At 40.6% G+C, this 18450-nt stretch overlaps 1 protein-coding gene across 1 annotated transcript; it reads right to left on the reverse strand.

The window, feature by feature from the left end:
• Positions 1 to 1473: 1473 nt before the first annotated feature.
• Positions 1474 to 9527, reverse strand: LOC100496847 (WD repeat and coiled-coil-containing protein). Its single transcript, XM_018094486.2, has 3 exons — positions 7561 to 9527; positions 2949 to 3063; positions 1474 to 2169 (listed from the first exon to the last, which is right to left on the reverse strand). Exons 1-3 carry the CDS (start codon positions 9421 to 9423, stop codon positions 1991 to 1993), a joined length of 2157 nt encoding a protein of 718 aa, XP_017949975.2. The 5' UTR covers positions 9424 to 9527; the 3' UTR covers positions 1474 to 1990.
• Between the last annotated feature and the right edge of the window lie 8923 nt (positions 9528 to 18450).

An 18450-nucleotide genomic window follows, 5' to 3' on the forward strand; every position in this document is an offset into this window, starting at 1 on the left:
TAGCACATTGGCCATTTCCTTTGGCAATCCAATATCTCTGCCATCTAGGAATTTCCTCTAATCTGCTCTCCAACCCTTTCCAATAGTCACTTCACCCATAAGCATCACTGGGTTATACAATAAATAAGCACCGATTATTCTCCATTCTTCATTTTATTAATATATATCATATTTGCTAATTATTAGATATACATTTATATACATTAGGGCTGTCCACCCACATACAATCCAGCTGTTGTTGCAGAATGATGCCAAGATAATGGGAGTAGTCAATAAAACTCAGATTCATATAGAAGTGTCACTTACCTGAGCTTAGGGGCCCACTCACACTATCCTGTATATATAGAATATAAATGTCACACTATCCTGTATATATAGAATATAAATGTCTCACTATCCTGTATATATAGAATATAAATGTCACACTATCCTGTATATATAGAATATAAATGTCACACTATCCTGTATATATAGAGTATAAATGTCACACTATCCTGTATATATAGAATATAAATGTCACACTATCCTGTATATATAGAATATAAATGTCACACTATCCTGTATATATAGAATATAAATGTCACACTATCCTGTATATATAGAATATAAATGTCACACTATCCTGTATATATAAAATATAAATGCCACACTATCCTGTATATATAGAATATAAATGTCACACTATACTGTATATATAGAATATAAATGCCACACTATCCTGTATATATAGAATATAAATGTCACACTATCCTGTATATATAGAATATAAATGGCACACTATACTGTATATATAGAATATAAATGTCACACTATCCTGTATATATAGAATATAAATGTCACACTATCCTGTATATATAGAATATAAATGTCACACTATCCTGTATATATAGAATATAAATGTCACACTATCCTGTATATATATCAGCTTATATAACAGACCAGCCTCATTTTCTGCTTGATGATTTGTGACGACCCCTAAGCTTAGCTTCTCAACAGCCGCTCAGAGCTCACTGAGCATGTGCAGTGTCACTGACACTTTCCAAGATGGGGAGCTCCTGTGAGAACTGTAAAAACCTGGATTATTGCTGCTATTGAGATGCTGAAACTTTAGATAAAGAGTTGTTGGTTAAAGGTGAAGGAAAGGTAAAAGAAACACAGGATTTATTGTCTTCTTTTGTGTAAACATGTTCTTCAGTATCAGACTTCCTCTCTCAGAAAAAACATTCATTCCCATGCTCAGTTCTCTCCTCTCTCCCTCCCATGTCCTGCTCCCCCCTCCCATAAGAATTCAGAAGAATTCACTCCCTCTCCCATCTGAATGTGTGATCTATGCTACCAGGCTCTAGCGCTTCAGCATGGAAGCTACAGGAGACCAAGTTAAAATGGCAGCTGCTATCTTAAGCAAATGGAGGGAGCTTCTAGGGCTCTTTAATCAGGTATGGTAAAGCTTTATGCAGAATAAATATAGTATTCTAGGTGGCACTAATGCGGCTAATCTATTGGCAGTAAAATGCCAAAATGACTTTTCTTCTCCTTTAAAGCAGCCTGTGCAGGCACAGTGGGCCAACCTGATCCTCATAAAATTTTGTACGAGTAAATGTTCGTAGTAATGTAATCTACAGTGATATGGTGGCTTAAAAGCTGTTGTCCTGGCTAAAATCCTGCCCTTTTACTCACACCTGAAGAAGCCGAGGGCAGCAATTTCCATTGACCGGGATATTGCCATATAAAATGGAAATAGTTGTCTCTTTCAGAAAGGGTAAGTCAGTTACCATTAGTGCTGGTTTAGCAGCAAATTGCAAGCAGTGCGTTCAGGCCTTAACTTAATGGAAGTCCCATGTTTCATATGGAACTAAATTGGCTCCCATAGCTCATACACAGGTATCACAGCAACCCAATTACTGGGACTTCTCTCTTCACTGTATCATCTGTTCTCCTACAGCAGATAGAGTATTATTGGTGTTTGTATGCATAGCACAGGCTTTCCCCTCTATCCACATTGTGGCATGTTGCCTGAGGGCCCCAGAGATACAATGGAGTCTGCACAACAAGTAGAGGAACGACTGTGGCCCCTCTCTCTTGCATCTCTTATGGTGACTTCCTGGTTGTGCTTGAATGTTATTGGCACAAATCCTTCTCCATCTTCTGTGAGTATAATCCACATAGACCCTGGGGAAACAGACATGTAATATTTGACATGCACATGTTCAGCCATTAGATTAGATTATGGAGCTAGCCATATTCTTCATTTCCCAGGTACCCTTAGTCATGTTATAACAGCTCCCTGACACCTGCATTGCTAAAAATGCTCCCATGCCCCACTTAGTGTTAGATACAAGAATAACACTCAATAGTAAGAAATCCAAGTCCGGCTTGGGACTCCTCCAGTTACATGGGAGTAGGAGAAACAATAGTTTAGCTGAAAGCAGTTCTAATGTGTAGCGCTGGCTGAAAGCTCAGACTCAGGCACAATGCACTGAGATGGCGCCAAACACCAATATTACAGCTACAAATACATTTGTTGGTTCAAGAATAAAATTTAAAATGGTAGAGGGAATTATTTGTAATGTAAACAATGTAAAATAGTAAAAAAGATTATACCGTAAAAATCATGACAGTATCCCATTAATGTTACAAGTCCCATTTTTCATTAAATTTTATTTGTTGCCTAGCAACCTGGCATTAGTTTAAATGGTATGGATGATAACTGGATGATTAGAGGGTATGAAAAGAAATGTAAGCAATAACAGATAATTAGAACAACAAAAATCAGACCTTACTATCAATCTCCATTCTGATTGGAGTGGTCAACAACCAATAAACAAAGAGCATTTTATATTTCCTACTGGAGCTGGGTCAATTTCTTCTTATGGCTGTCAATCTCATACTAAGAGTGGATATATAAAGAAACATATATAAAGAAACAACAAAGTGAATCCGACACTTACCAAATTTCATTTCAATGCTGGTGAGCTGGAAAACATCCTGCACTGCTCTCAGGTGAAGCTTTCCATGGCTAAGCAGGACAGACCTTTTCTCCGAGACTCCTTCATGGACGGGATCCTGCGTGCAAATAGTTCATGTGTCACAATGGCTGTAAACCTATAGCAAAACACAGATGTAGTCTTTTCTCTGTGCTCTTAGTCTTGTTACCTATAGCCAGATGTTTGCTTTAAGCAGCAGACCAGTAAATGCTGCTTTCTTATTGGCTCCAACACACAGCTTACTGTGTCTATACTGTGCATGCTCAAAAGCCCACATGATATATAACAACAGATGCCTGATTCTTGCCCCAGACAGACAGGGCTGCAGTATGCTGTTAGTAGATATTGGCCTGATGTTGAATTTGAGCTTTTAAGAACGATTTACAGCCTAAAGATCAGACTGTTACAGATTCAACCTAATTAATTGTGTTGGAGCAGCCCTGTATCTTCTCCAAGCTTTCTTCCTTTAGAAGGTTTAATTGTTATACCGTGACCCATCTCCACAGTCTACTTGTAATGTTCTGAGAAAGCACCAAAGCTTGGATACCACAATATCCCTTTAAAAAAAAAACTCACCAATGATTTTGTGTATACAATATATCTCCCTAAACAGTGAAGTATTTATCTAAGTTTTCATATATCTGTTATCTGAGCCAAGGGGGAAGGGGAAAGAGCCTGCAACCGGGGGGGGGGCTTTAATTTGAAAAGTTCAGAAACCACTGCCATAATCCTAGTGTATCCACCCGGAGCCATCCTGTCCATCCCAATGCCATAATGGCTGTGACTGGGGGCTAATGACACTGTAGCTGTGGCCAGCAGGGTTATAACTAGAGAGGGAGCAGACCCTGTGGTTGCAGGGGGGGTCAAGGAATTTAAAGATATCTTTTTAGAATAGATCAACTTACCAATATTTTGTGGGCCCTAAATAGTGGGCCCAGTAATATCAAGTGGTCAGGTCGAAAAATGATGGCGAGGAGGCCAAGGTAAAGCAGAAGGAAGCCACTAATGGGGCAGTATACTACAATACAATATACTCCTTATGCATTCCCCTACATACCAGCAACTGCATTCAGTCTGCACAATAAACAGTTAATGCAGCAAATCATTTTATTTGCTGCAGGCTGAAAACAAACCCTGGCAGTTTGATTTAAAGGGCCTGATCCGTGCATCCAGCATTCATTCTACCCTCTCCTCCATACAAATGATTCAAGGGCTGCTTTGGTTTATAGGAGCTATCATTCTTCCGCCCTGGCTCAGCCCAGCTCTGTCCATTAATAACTGTGACTTAAGGGACAAGGAACAAATACATTGGTTTTTAGTCTCTGCTCTGACCATTACGGGGGGGGGGGGGGGGGGGAGTTGTATCTAAATACTTAGGTTATATACATCCAGGCTTTTAATAGGTGGTTAAACTCAGTTGTGATTGAGTATTGAATATTTTACTGTGTTTGTGGCTCAACCCCTGTTCCCTGTATAAAGAATAGGACCTTTCCTGAATGCACCACTATTTATCCACTACTAAGTGCGAGTGTTTATATATCCTTGTGCTGTTTAGACAATATTTAACCCCACCCCCACAGCCCAAAGAACTGGTCACAAATGAAAAATTGGTAGAATATCTATAGAAATAAACCCAATAGGGCTGTTCTGCCCCCAATAAGGGGTAATTATATCTTAGTTGGGATCAAGTACAGGTACTGTTTTATTATTACAGAGAAAAGGGAATCATTTAACCATGAAATAAACCCAATAGGGCTGTTCTGCCCCCAATAAGGGGTAATTATATCTTAGTTGGGATCAAGTACAGGTACTGTTTTATTATTACAGAGAAAAGGGAATCATTTAACCATTAAATAAACCCAATAGGGCTGTTCTGCCCCCAATAAGGGGTAATTATATCTTAGTTGGGATCAAGTACAGGTACTGTTTTATTATTACAGAGAAAAGGGAATCATTTAACCATTAAATAAACCCAATAGGGCTGTTCTGCCCCCAATAAGGGGTAATTATATCTTAGTTGGGATCAAGTACAGGTACTGTTTTATTATTACTGAGAAAAAGGAAATCATTTGTAAAAATTAGAATTATTTGCTTATAATGGAGTCTATGGGAGATGGCCTTTTACACAATTTGGAACTTTCTGGATAATGGATCCCATACCTGTACAAATTTTACTTCCCTGTAATTAAAGTGAACATTTTTAATGCTCTTAATATAGGTACTTTTGACTTTAATAGGGCCCTAAAGCTGCTTAAAGGATTCTTCCCTCCCCCAATGAGCTTTCAGAAACACTTAAACAAACAGGAACATATTAGGCAAAGCAGAACACTTCAGTCCCTGCAACTGCAACAGAGATTGGTCCTCGAGAATTCTCATCTGAATAATTAGCCCCTCCTACCCTGTACTGCCTTTACTCTAAGGAATCATAATTACATTAATAACTTCCCTCTAGGACTACAGTATTTATTTCTCCTTACACCTGGCTCTCCTACTTGCCTCTCCACTTGGTATGCTCCATATACACGGCCTAATAACATGTAGAAATATACAGGTATTATATTAAATCCAATATTTATTTCCATTTTATATTTTAACATTTGATTTATCTGTGTGAAGGAAGTTTACTTGTAGATAAATATATAGTTCAGAATGTACTTGCTTTATTTAAGGTCAATCTTGCATTGCAGATTATACAGACAGAACATCTTGGATAAATCTGAATAATGTCATATTTCTGCTTTAGTGTAGAACTGAAACTTACGCCTGTTGCCAAGAGGGAATGTGACTGGATGTCAGAATGAAGTACAGGTATCGGACCCCTTATCTGGAAACCCATTATCCAGAAAGTTCCAAATTACGGAAAGGCCATCTCCCATAGACTCCATTGTAAACAAATAATTCACATTTTTAAAAATAATTTCCTTTTTCTCTGAAATAATAAAACAGTACCTGTACTTGATCCCAACTAAGATATAATTACCCCTTATTGGGGGCAGAACAGCCCTATTGGGTTTATTTCATGGTTAAATGATTCCCTTTTCTCTGTAATAATAAAACAGTACCTGTACTTGATCCCAACTAAGATATAATTACCCCTTATTGGGGGCAGAACAGCCCTATTGAGTTTATTTAATGGTTAAATGATTCCCTTTTCTCTGTAATAATAAAACAGTACCTGTACTTGATCCCAACTAAGATATATTTACCCCTTATTGGGGGCAGAACAATCCTATTGGGTTTATTTAATGGTTAAATGATTCCCTTTTCTCTGTAATAATAAAACAGTACCTGTACTTGATCCCAACTAAGATATAATTACCCCTTATTGGGGCAGAACAGCCCTATTGGGTTTATTTCATGGTTAAATGATTCCCTTTTCTCTGTAATAATAAAACAGTACCTGTACTTGATCCCAACTAAGATATAATTACCCCTTATTGGGGGCAGAACAGCCCTATTGGGTTTATTTAATGGTTAAATGATTCCCTTTTCTCTGTAATAATAAAACAGTACCTGTACTTGATCCCAACTAAGATATAATTACCCCTTATTGGGGCAGAACAGCCCTATTGGGTTTATTTCATGGTTAAATGATTCCCTTTTCTCTGTAATAATAAAACAGTACCTGTACTTGATCCCAACTAAGATATAATTACCCCTTATTGGGGGCAGAACAGCCCTATTGGGTTTATTTAATGGTTAAATGATTCCCTTTTCTCTGTAATAATAAAACAGTACCTGTACTTGATCCCAACTAAGATATAATTACCCCTTATTGGGGTAGAACAGCCCTATTGGGTTTATATCTATAGATATTCTACCAATTGTGCATTTGTGACCAGTTCTTTGGGCTGTGGGGGGGGGTTAAATATTGTCTAAACAGCACAAGGATATATCCGGAAAACTCCAGGTCCCGAGCATTCTGGATAACAGGTCCCATACCTGTACCATTTACAGAGGGACCATTTTCTGTTTCTTGAGGTCCCAGAAAAAAATAATGGAGACCAATTGCAAAGTTGTTTATACCATTTATAATAGTTACACAATTGGAAGTAACTGAAATAGATTGAAATCCTCAGATGAATGGTTGTACTTATAGAAAGTCCTACCCCCACCCAAACCGCACCGGTTTGTCCCCCCAAATCTGCTTAGTTTTTCCTTACCTGTGTCTAAAATCTTGTTCCCTGTTTACAATCACTTGGAGAGAAGATCCAGCGGCAAGAGATGGTTTCCTTCTCAGCTCGTTCTCAACAAGTAACAAAAACAGAGCAGATTTGGGAGGTTAAATTGGTGTTTTGGGATTGGGAAGGGAGGCCTACTAAGCAATACTAGCATTTGAAATACTACCATTTATCTAAGGCTTTAGTTCTCCTTTAATTTGTTATTGTCTCTGTTGTATTCAAGCAGTGAACCTTCCTTGACATCCTTTGGAAATCCATGAAGACATTTTATAGAATGACTGAGAAGCTAAATAACAATTATATAGTGATTGTAAGTGATTGCAAAGAACCCCAGGATGAATGGAATTCAAACAGACAAATAAACAGCAAACAGCCTTGGCCACGACTTACTATACCTGATATGTGATGAATAGATAGTGTGGATCTTCCAGAGATGGGTACGGTTGGCTTTTCATACAATTTTTTAACAACTCCTTGACAACAGATAGACAACAGTGTGGGTCCCACAAGCCTGACTCGTGGTTTCCAAGGTTCCTGGTTATGGAAACATCTTCCCCTTTGTTATAACCTTCTGTATTATTTGCCAGTAAGTGGAGTGATTCACCTGAGTAATTCTCACACAGTTCCTTGGCAACCAACCTCTGTAATTTGCTTCTGCGCCTGCCTTGGTCCATACTTATTTCCTTGTTGTTTCTAGGCTCAGCATCAAGGTTTTCTAGACTTACAAAAGAGTCGGTGGCCATTCTGTTATCATCCATGTCACTGAGACTTGATGTTGGGCTTGGGTCACGACTGATGCTCCTCAACGATCTGGTAAGCCTTCTACGAACCATGGGGGATTGAATGCCTATATTGCTGGGCATCAAGAGTTCTTTATTTAGTATATGCTCATCATAAAAGTCTTTATTTCTCATGGCTGGCACACCGGTGGAACCATCAACCATGGAAGATGAAACGTATTCAATAGGCATTAACTCCTTTGTGGTTAAGTAAATGAGGTACTTTTCAGAAGATGAGAGTGGCATAAGAACGGCATCATTCGATCTCTGCTTCCCAACCAAGACAAGTAAACTCCTGTCTGTTAGAAAACACACCCCTTTGACCTGCTCAATTTCCTCAAATTTGATTTGTTGAACATTGGGCATGCAGGAAGGCGCTATTGGACAGATCACCACAAGGTTACACATATTGGAAGACACTGCCACTCTTTGAGAATTGGCATCAAGGACCAGAATGTCAGGCATTAAAATACCTGGTATGGATACTTTCCTGGTAGTGGTAGAATTGTTATCAAAAGACACGATAACCAGTCTAGATGAACTTATCTTATTCCTAGCTGTAAAGTTATTGTGTCGGAGGTGAGCCAGAGGACTGGGGTCAGACTTACGGTGTCTCGCCAGGATGTGAGGAAGATCCGCAGAAGCCAAAGAAGATACCCTCAGTAAGGCAACTGGTTCTGACTTCCCGGATTCCACAGACATCCTCCTGTTCTTTCTGGCCAGTTCACTGTCTAATGCCAAGAGGGATGATTGTAGAGTTGGGACTTCTGAAATGATATCCTTGTTGCCATAGCCGTCTGCCGATGGCATCTCAGTTGTGGCAGCAACATGGTTACGGGTGATTGGCTGAATGGCGTAGATTTTAGCATCAATATCAAACACTGGGCAAAAGGAACAGGGATTTAATGTTTTCTGAGCATCATCCCATATGTAAGAATAAAGAGCACTATCAACCGCCACCACAACACGACTCCCTTCTTTAGTCCAGCAGGCGCAGCAAATAGCTCCAATACCTTTAATATCTGCTTTCACACTGGAATTTTCATAACGTGGAGCATACAGTAGAGTCAGGTCCCTCTTCGTTAAAATCAGAATGATATCTTTGCTTGGATGCCACACACAGCCTTGTGCCAGCACAGGGCAAGGATCCCCCACCTCACAAGACTGTACAACAACTAGCTTGTTCTTCTCCTGAGGGCTGTAGTACAACTGCCATATTGTCACGTGTTTCTTGTGCTGAACAGCCAACAGGGCTGGAGCGTTGGTTTCAGAAACAGGTCCCCAGTAAAGGCCATAAACATGTTCAAAATGTCCAATTATCACAGAGTTTCCAAACGTAGGTTCATCACACTCAGCAGCCTCTATTGCCGTCAACACAACCTGACGTCCATCTGTCCAGGCTAAACCATACACGGGATGGATTGCTTGGTGTAGAGCATTGAGGCCATCTCTCAAAAGTTTTGCCTTTCCTAAATCCATATTATGTGAATGGAAGCTGAGGTCTCCAGGGCAAGTTTCTGTGAATGATTACAGCAGAGTCACATCCCGTCAAATGCACAGCTTGATCCCTTCTGTAGATTATGGCCGTTGCACACAGCGTAACTTAAATCTGGTCAGCAGTGAACATTGCTATGTTTATTTCCCTCTAGGGAAGAGTTCAAATCCCCATAGGTACTCTAAGCAAGCTTCAGCCAATTACACTTCATTGACATTGCCCAGGAAATCTTTGTGTTGGGATTAAGTTCGCTGTACTAAATATAACATACTAATGCTTTAACCCATTTCTGAAAGATCTGCTCAAGTGCAAGGGATTATGGGCTGGTGTGACATAACACTAGCACACGTGTGGTTTAAAAGTATTTAAAGGTTTAAATTAGGCTAGAAAATGGAATGGAAGTGGGTTCATGACTTCATGTTTCCCATTAAGGCTTCTGTTCAGTAGGGGAGGGAAAGTGTTCAATCAGTCAAAATGAATGCAGTTAGAGACAACACTAAGGGGCTGATTTACTAACCCACGAATTCGAATCTGAATTGGAAAAATTCCGATTGGAAAACGAACATTTTGCGACTTTTTCGTATTTTTTGCGATTTTTTCGGCGCCTTTACGACTTTTCGGAAATTATCGCGACTTTTTCGTTACCAATACGATTTGCGCGAAAAAACGCGAGTTTTTCGTAGCCATTCCGAAAGTTGCGATTTTTTCGTAGCGTTAAAACTTGTGCAAAACGTCGCGCCTTTTAAGTTTTAACGCTACGAAAAAAGCGCAACTTTTCGCGCAAGTGTTAACGCTACGAAAAAATCGCAACTTTCGGAATGGCTACGAAAAACTCGCGTTTTTCCGCAAAAATCGTATTGGTAACGAAAAAGTCGCGATAATTTCCGAAAAGTCGTAAAGTCGCGATAATTTTCTGAAAAAATCGCAAAATACCGATCATTACGGAAAAAACGCAATCGGACGCATTCGGCCTGTTCATGAGTAAGTAAATGGGCCCCTAAATGATATGAAATCATATAAAGTAAACTCTGATGTGAGTATCTGTAGTACAGAATCCCTAGCGCCTGAGCTGAACCTACACTAAAGGTTTCAGATTTTAAAATACAGTCTTTTGGTTCCTGGTTTGAACCTGGCACAGCCAAACAATTATCAGGCAAATATGGCTACCGAAGGGAATGCAGGTGTAATTCTTTACATTTTTACCAGCTAGTAAGGGTCAAGATAGGTCACTGTCCAAAATGATCTAGGACAGTGATCCCCAACCAGTAGCGCCGGAGCAAAATGTTCTTCCCCACCCCCTTTGATGTTGCTCCCAGTGTTCTCAAAGTAGGAGCCATTTTTACATTCTGGCTTGGAGACAAGTTTTGGAAGCCCAGAGACACAGTTTTACCCCAAGCAGAGCCTCCTGCAGGCCAGCAGTCCCCATGGGGCTACCAAATAGCCAATCACAGCCCTTATTTGGCATCCCCAAAGAATGTTTTCATGCTTGTGTGGCTCACCAACACTTTTTACATCTGAGTGTGGCTCACAAGTAAAAAATTTTGGGGATCCCTGCTCTAGGAAGACCAGTTTGAATGCCAGTTAAAGAGAGATATGAGGTCCATATATCTGTATTCTTCTTATGAGCTAAGGAGGGATGAAATATTAGGTGACAAATGGCAAAAACATCACTGCTGAAGAGGTTCTGGCACAAACTGGCCCTTAGTTGCATGACCTCAAACCTACAGTAGCCTAAAATTAATCTTAAATTGCATCAGTATAAATAAAACAGTATCTTAATCCCAACTTGATCCCAACTAAGATTTAATTAATCCTTAAGGCCGTGACAGACAGGGAGATTAGTTGCCCGTGACAAATCTCCCTTGTCGCGGGCGACTAATATCCCTTGTCGCGGGCGACTAATCTCCCCGAAATGCCACCCCACTGGTGAGAATGTAAATCGCCAGTGGGATGGCATACGCGGTGATTTTCCAAAATCGCCGAAGTTGCCTTGAGAGGAAAAACCATCCTATTCCGTTTATTTAATGTTTAAATGATTTCTTTGTAGACTAAAAGGATGGAGATATAAATTATGCAAAGAATCCTTATCCGGAAGACCCTAAGTCCCAGGCGTTCTGGATAACAGGTCCCATCCCTCTAGTTACATTACATTGGGAGGGGGAGCACATTCTGACGGGAGGGGGAGCAGGAGAAGGAGGGAGAGAGGAGCAAACTAAGCAGAGTGTTGCCTGTGCCTTGAAGGATTTTTCTGAGAGAAGGAAGTCTGATACTGAAGAACATGTGTACAAAAAAGAAGAAGACAAATCCTGTTTCTTTTGATAGAGGACTCAGTGCAGTGTTTCTGTGAGTGCTTATGGCTGTATTTACATAGACCTTTCTGATAAAGCTTACTTAGTTTCTACCTTTTCTTCCCCTTTAAGGCTGATGCCAATTCAATGGTTCTGGTTACAGGCAAAAGAAGACTGATATCAGCATTGGGGCTAATTCTTGGCCTCCGCTTTTCCACAGGCCAATAATCATAATTAATGCTGACATTTTTTTTACAAAATCTATTGACACCTACTGAAATCATTCATTTGCCTTTTTTATAGTTGTAATGATATTCCGTGCCACTACACGTGCGTGGCTTTAAATTATAATCCCTTTAAGGTCACAATCCATTTAAGGCCACATTACCTTTAAATCAGATCTGATGAAGGATTCATTATTCAAGTGATATTTTGTGTAGCCTAAAATATATATATTTCACTGTCATATGTTACTGGCTGACATTTCCATTTCTGCCTCTAGATACAGGATTTCTCTGCTTTACATTTGTAATTATACAGCTATGCTGGGAACTATTTCACTTGCTATGAGTGTCAAATCTGGTTTTTCTGTACAAGCCATACGAAGCTTTAAATGTTAAATTAACATAGAATATATAAAATATTTTGTAGCCAGTGGGCACTCTTAGATCTTAAAGGAGAAGGAAAGTCATTTTGGCATTTTACTGCCAATAGATTCACCACATTAGTGCTACCTACAACGCTATATTTATTCTGCAGACAGCTTTACCATACCTGAGTAAACAGCCCTAGAAGCTCCCTCTGTTTGTTTAAGATAGCAACTGCCATTTTAGCTTGATCTCAGTAGCTTCCTGCTGCAGCTCTAGCTGTTATAGCTCAGATTACACATTCCTAAGGGTGGGGGGAGTGAGTTTTATGAATTCTTATGGGAGGGGAGAGCAGGAGAATGAGAGAGGAGAGAGCTACGCAGACTCTGGCCCCAGGAATGAAGGATATTTGTGAGAGAGGAAGTCAGATACCCAAAAACATGTTTACAAAAAAGGAGACAAGAAATCCTGTGTTTCTTTTGATAGAGGACTCAGTGCAGCGTTTCTGTGAGTGCTTATGGCTGTATTTACATAGACCTTTCTGATAAAGCTTACTTAGTTTTTACATTTCCATAGAGGCGGGGCAGGCAATATATGATTGACAGCTGGGATTTTAAATGCATTTCTGGTGGGTAAAGATGTGCTAATGAAAAAAATGAATTTGGATTTCATGTTGAATTTAAAAAGGATTTGATTATACAGCTTTTTGCGCCTGGGTGACAGGTCCCCTTTAAATTGCATTCTGTAAAGAAGCAGAATAAGTGCAAATAATTAAAATATAAAGAAAATCTAAGATGTAAATGAGTTATAAAGTTTTTAAGAGGGCCAATCTATGTTTATTTCAAAGTGAACGTCCTCTTTAAAAAAGAAAAACGAAAGCGCTATTTGTCAGCAGTAATCTCAGCATCAGAAGCGAAATTTGGCGAGAACTTTTTCTAATACTTCAAAATGCTTTGTGTGAGAAGTTGAGTAGCCTTGAGTATAAGAACCGACTGTACAGTGCAGGCGTGGGCACAGCTAGTCCCTAATATAATAAATTGTAGGAGATGCAACAATGAATGTCAACAAAACAACAATAAAATATCCAGTAGCCTTCAGATGATGCAAAGCACCTTTATTTTATTGGTAGCCTCGGCCATGGCGGCCTCCTTTGTCTGGGACAGCTGGGTAATTGTATCTCTATCATATGCAAAGGGACCAGATGTCACATTGACTCTGCCACTGTTCCTTCCCATTCATGGAATTAGTATTTGAAATGAATAATAACAATATATGTTTTATTTGAAATGACAAATTTATAATAAAATTTATCATCTTGGGCAGAGGCCGGACTCCCAGTTCTTGCTGGAACTACAAGGTACAGATGTGTCAATGGGTACCCAAAACCGTGCAATTTACCTAGATAACGTAACACCTACTAACCCCAGAGATAATTATCTTGGGCAGACAGGGCTATATTTACTATACAGACACCCTAAATAAAAAAAGATCCCTGCAAGGCTATTGTCAGACATTTGTGGCAATTTATGTGGTGGATATGAGGGATAAGGTTAAGGGGACATTTGCCAATTCACTATGGGAAGGGAATGAGTTGAGGTTCGTTACTTACTGCAGCACCGGACCTAAATAGAGCCCTGGGGTCTGCATTATATATTATTTGGGGGTGCCACATACTAAGTAATCATTGGCATTCCCTGTCATAAACTGGTATTAATGTGGAATGTAAAGTCTTCTCCCTACATGTAAGGATTATTCTCAAAAGAAACCACTTTGTCCCAAGCACTGCAGCAATGTTGGGGCTCCCAGTTGTTTATGGAGTTACTCCTATTCAATTAAACAGGCAAGCAAGGGTGGTGCCCCAAGCACTGCAGGAAGGTTGGGCTCCCAGTTGTTTATGGAGTTACTCCTCTTCAGGGGCGGGCCAAGCCAACCGGGCGCCCTAGGCAACCCGGTCGGCCAACTCCGCCCACCTCCCCGCCCCCCCCCGAACGGCGCATGCGCGCCAAAGCACAGGAGGCGTTGCAGGGGGGGGGCGGGGCGATTAGATCGGTCATTGCCTCCGCCGCTAATGACAAGCGGCGGAGGCAATGACAAAGTAGCACTAGGGGTAAGCAGGAGAGGCTCCTGCCTGGCGCCCCTGAATCGTTGCGCCCTAGGCAGCTGCCTCTTCTGCCTACCCCTAGTTCCGGCCCTGCTCCTCTTCAATTAAACAGGCAAGCAAGGGTGGTGCCCCAAGCACTGCAGCAATGTTGGGGCTCCCAGTTGTTTATGGAGTTACTCCTATTCAATTAAACAGGCAACCAAGGGTGGTGCCCCAAGCACTGCAGGATGGAAAGGTTGGGGTAAAAAAAATCTAATTCAAGAATGAACAACCATGCTTAAAGGAGACTCAATTGCTGTCACCGACAAGCTTCAATTAGTGTACTGAGAGCCAGGGAAGCTGGGAGAGAGTGTGGTGCCCTTATTTCAGGAGATGCTGGCTACCGGTGCTCTAGGTGGCTGATCACTCCCATTCACAGGACGTGTACACGGGCTGAGTGTGCTTTTAACGAAGCACATGTCAGAGCGCGGTGTGTGATAGAGCGAACATTCAGGGTGATTAAAAGCCGCTTCTGCTGCCTGGATAAGTCGGGAGGCAGCCTGATGTACAGCCCCTCTAAAGTTGCCCAGATCCGCCATGGATTACCTGTCTATGTGGCTGAGGACCTGGATGACCCCATACATCTCCAAGATCCTGTCCAAGGTGCGGATGCCAGAGGGAATCAAGTACGGGCAGAAACCGTTAACAATTACTTTTCCTGTAAGTACCTGCAATCTTTAATCCCATAAACAAGAAATACCAAACAACTTCTCCAAAAAAAATGTTTTTATTAACAGTAAAATTAGTTGCCTGCTTCCACAAGAAATGCTCCTTTCTTCTATTTCTCACAGCAGTAGTGAGTGGCAACTAAGGCTGATGTTGCTTTAAGCAGGTGATTCCCCCACCCCCAACACAAATAGCAAAAAGCAAAATGTTTATTTACAAACCACTATATAAGCACATAAGACTAATGTGTATTAATATTATTGCTTAATACAACATTTTCCCCATAAAATATAAAAAAACAAAGATGACTTAAAAATTGGAAACTAAGAAGAAAACAGGTACATTTATTTTTTTTACACAGCTGTCTACTTGGAGCTGCAGAAGTGGTTGCTGAACTATCACCACTATTTCTAGTAGTAGAGCGTGTTGGCATTACTCTACTTGTTTGTACAACACTTAGCAAGTTTGTGTTCATTTCCTTTTGTGCATGTGTCATGCTCTCTACCAGGGAATTTTGATTTTTCAACAACGCAACTTTTTGTTGCTGGACCTTCAAGTGCTTCTGATGCAGGTTTAACATAGCTGCCTTGTAGGAGGCTTGTCGTGCCTGACTATCATTATAAGCTTTGGTGGCAACACACAAGTCGAGATGGACCGTGTGCATTTTTTCCATTAACGACTTGTTGTGCCGTATCAGTGATCTGTGGAAGCGATCTTTTTCAGGTTCCACTATTTGGGGGGGCACCTGAGATGTTGTGGGTTTGGGCTTGTGTGTGACTTGGAGTTGTTGGGGAGTTTCGGAGGGCTCATCCTCGGACTGCAACATTCCCCAGACTGTCTCTATCATCCCCACTAAATCTCCTTGCTTCCATTTCAGGATCCTCTCGCTGCGGAGAGTAGAGCTGAGTTGAGGAGTGTCCAGCAGAGCGTCGTTGGCCACCTTTTTGACAAAAAAAAATATTAATTTCAAAGTATGGAATTCTGTTCATGATGCCTGCAAAACTGCATGGACAATAATGTTTAGCATTTTTCCAACATGACAAAGTTTATTTCGCAAAAAGTATTTGTGGACATTGATTCACTCCAAACGAGCAAAAAAAGGTTAAATGTTTTGCCATACAGAGTGCAAGGGCAAAATCAAGTTGAAAAGATTGACGGTCCAAAAGTACAAGATGTAAATTAGTTATAACGTTTTTAAAAGGCCCAATCTATGTTTATTTCAAAGTGAACGTCCTCTATAAAAAAGAAAAACGAAAGCGCTATTTGTCAGCAGTAATCTCAGCATCAAAAGCGAAATTTGGCAAAAACTTTTTCTAATACTTCAAAATGCTTTGTGTGAGAAGTTGAGTAGCCTTGAGTATAAGAACCGACTGTACAGTGCAGGCGTGGGCACAGCTAGTCCCTAATATAATAAATTGTAGGAGATGCAACAATGAATGTCAACAAAACAACAATAAAATATCCAGTAGCCTTCAGATGATGCAAAGCACCTTTATTTTATTGGTAGCCTCGGCCATGGCTGCCTCCTTTGTCTGGGACAGCTGGGTAATTGTATCTCTATCATATGCAAAGGGACCAGATGTCACATTGACTCTGCCACTGTTCCTTCCCATTCATGGAATTAGTATTTGAAATGAATAATAACAATATATGTTTTATTTGAAATGACAAATTTATAATAAAATTTATCATCTTGGGCAGAGGCCGGACTCCCCGTTCTTGCTGGAACTACAAGGTACAGATGTGTCAATGGGTACCCAAAACCGTGCAATTTACCTAGATAACGTAACACCTACTAACCCCAGAGATAATTATCTTGGGCAGACAGGGCTATATTTACTATACAGACACCCTAAATAAAAAAAGATCCCTGCAAGGCTATTGTCAGACATTTGTGGCAATTTATGTGGTGGATATGAGGGATAAGGTTAAGGGGACATTTGCCAATTCACTATGGGAAGGGAATGAGTTGAGGTTCGTTACTTACTGCAGCACCGGACCTAAATAGAGCCCTGGGGTCTGCATTATATATTATTTGGGGGTGCCACATACTAAGTAATCATTGGCATTCCCTGTCATAAACTGGTATTAATGTGGAATGTAAAGTCTTAAAAAGTCTTAAAGTCTCCCTACATGTAAGGATTATTCTCAAAAAAAGCCACTTTGTCCCATGCACTGCAGCAATGTTGGGGCTCCCAGTTGTTTATAGAGTTACTCCTATTCAATTAAACAGGCAAGCAAGGGTGGTGCCCCAAGCACTGCAGGAAGGTTGGGGCTCCCAGTTGTTTATAGAGTTACTCCTATTCAATTAAACAGGCAAGCAAGGGTGGTGCCCCAAGCACTGCAGCAATGTTGGGGCTCCCAGTTGTTTATGGAGTTACCCCTATTCAATTAAACAAGCAAGCAAGGGTGGTGCCCCAAGCACTGCAGCAAGGTTGGGGCTCCCAGTTGTTTATGGAGTTACTCCTATTCAATTAAACAGCTTGAAGCTTGAATTAGTGTACTGAGAGCCAGGGAAGTTGGGAGAGAGTGCGGTGCCCTACAACAATCTACACCGGGCTCTTGGGCTTTTTTTAAAAAACAGGAGAACTGACCCGGGGTACGAGGTAAGCTAATTGACACCCCAGTGACTCTGCCCCAGTGATTAGGGGCAGAGTTAAGAAAATGTGAAATTAGAGCTCACCACAGAAAAAAATTACCCACTTTCTATTTATTTCTATGAGATTTTTTTTTTTAATAATTCTTTATTTAGTGTTTTCAAAACAGGGGTGCAGAAAAGAGGGGGGAGGGGAGAGCATGGAATTCCATTTGGATGTTACAGACATTATCCATTTTCGGTAAGTCATGGAAAAGGGGGAATAAATCATATACAGAAAGGAAAACATCATAAGCATTAATAACAATTTAACATGAGTTATGACATTGGGGGGAGAACCTTGTGGCTAAACAGGGGAAGGGGTAGATAGTGGTTGTTGCGTATACTAGAAGGGTGGGTGGTTTCAGCTGATATTGTGCAGGGTCTGGGTTTAGTGGTGGCTGTGGACTCTCAAGTGCCTATTGTTAGTTGGTTATTGCAAGGGTACCATATTTTGTTGAGTGAGGTAAAGGTTGGGATTTTTTTTTTATCAAAAGGTGAACTCTTGTGCACTTTCACCCACTAATAAATACACTTCTAAAAATCCCTTAGGTATGAATAGAGAGTGGGTTCGTTTTTCTGTGGTGAGCTCTAATTTCTAAATCTGTGTTGTTCCACAGACCTGATGTGTTGCCTAGAAGATCCTGCACACAGAAGATCTTGACCCCACACTGTCACACCAATTCTTTAGCCTA

Source organism: Xenopus tropicalis, chromosome 5, assembly GCF_000004195.4.
Source record: "Xenopus tropicalis strain Nigerian chromosome 5, UCB_Xtro_10.0, whole genome shotgun sequence".
Taxonomy (NCBI): domain Eukaryota; kingdom Metazoa; phylum Chordata; class Amphibia; order Anura; family Pipidae; genus Xenopus; species Xenopus tropicalis.

Excerpts from the sequence above, each read along its gene's own strand:
- LOC100496847 (XM_018094486.2), bottom strand. The coding sequence starts at position 9,423 with ATGGATTTAGGAAAGGCAAAACTTTTGAGAGATGGCCTCAATGCTCTA. Across the intron at positions 3,064-7,560 it reads ATCTATTCATCACATATCAG|GATCCCGTCCATGAAGGAGT; the intron begins GTATAGTAAGTC and ends ATTTGCACGCAG. Across the intron at positions 2,170-2,948 it reads CAGCATTGAAATGAAATTTG|GGTCTATGTGGATTATACTC; the intron begins GTAAGTGTCGGA and ends CTGTTTCCCCAG.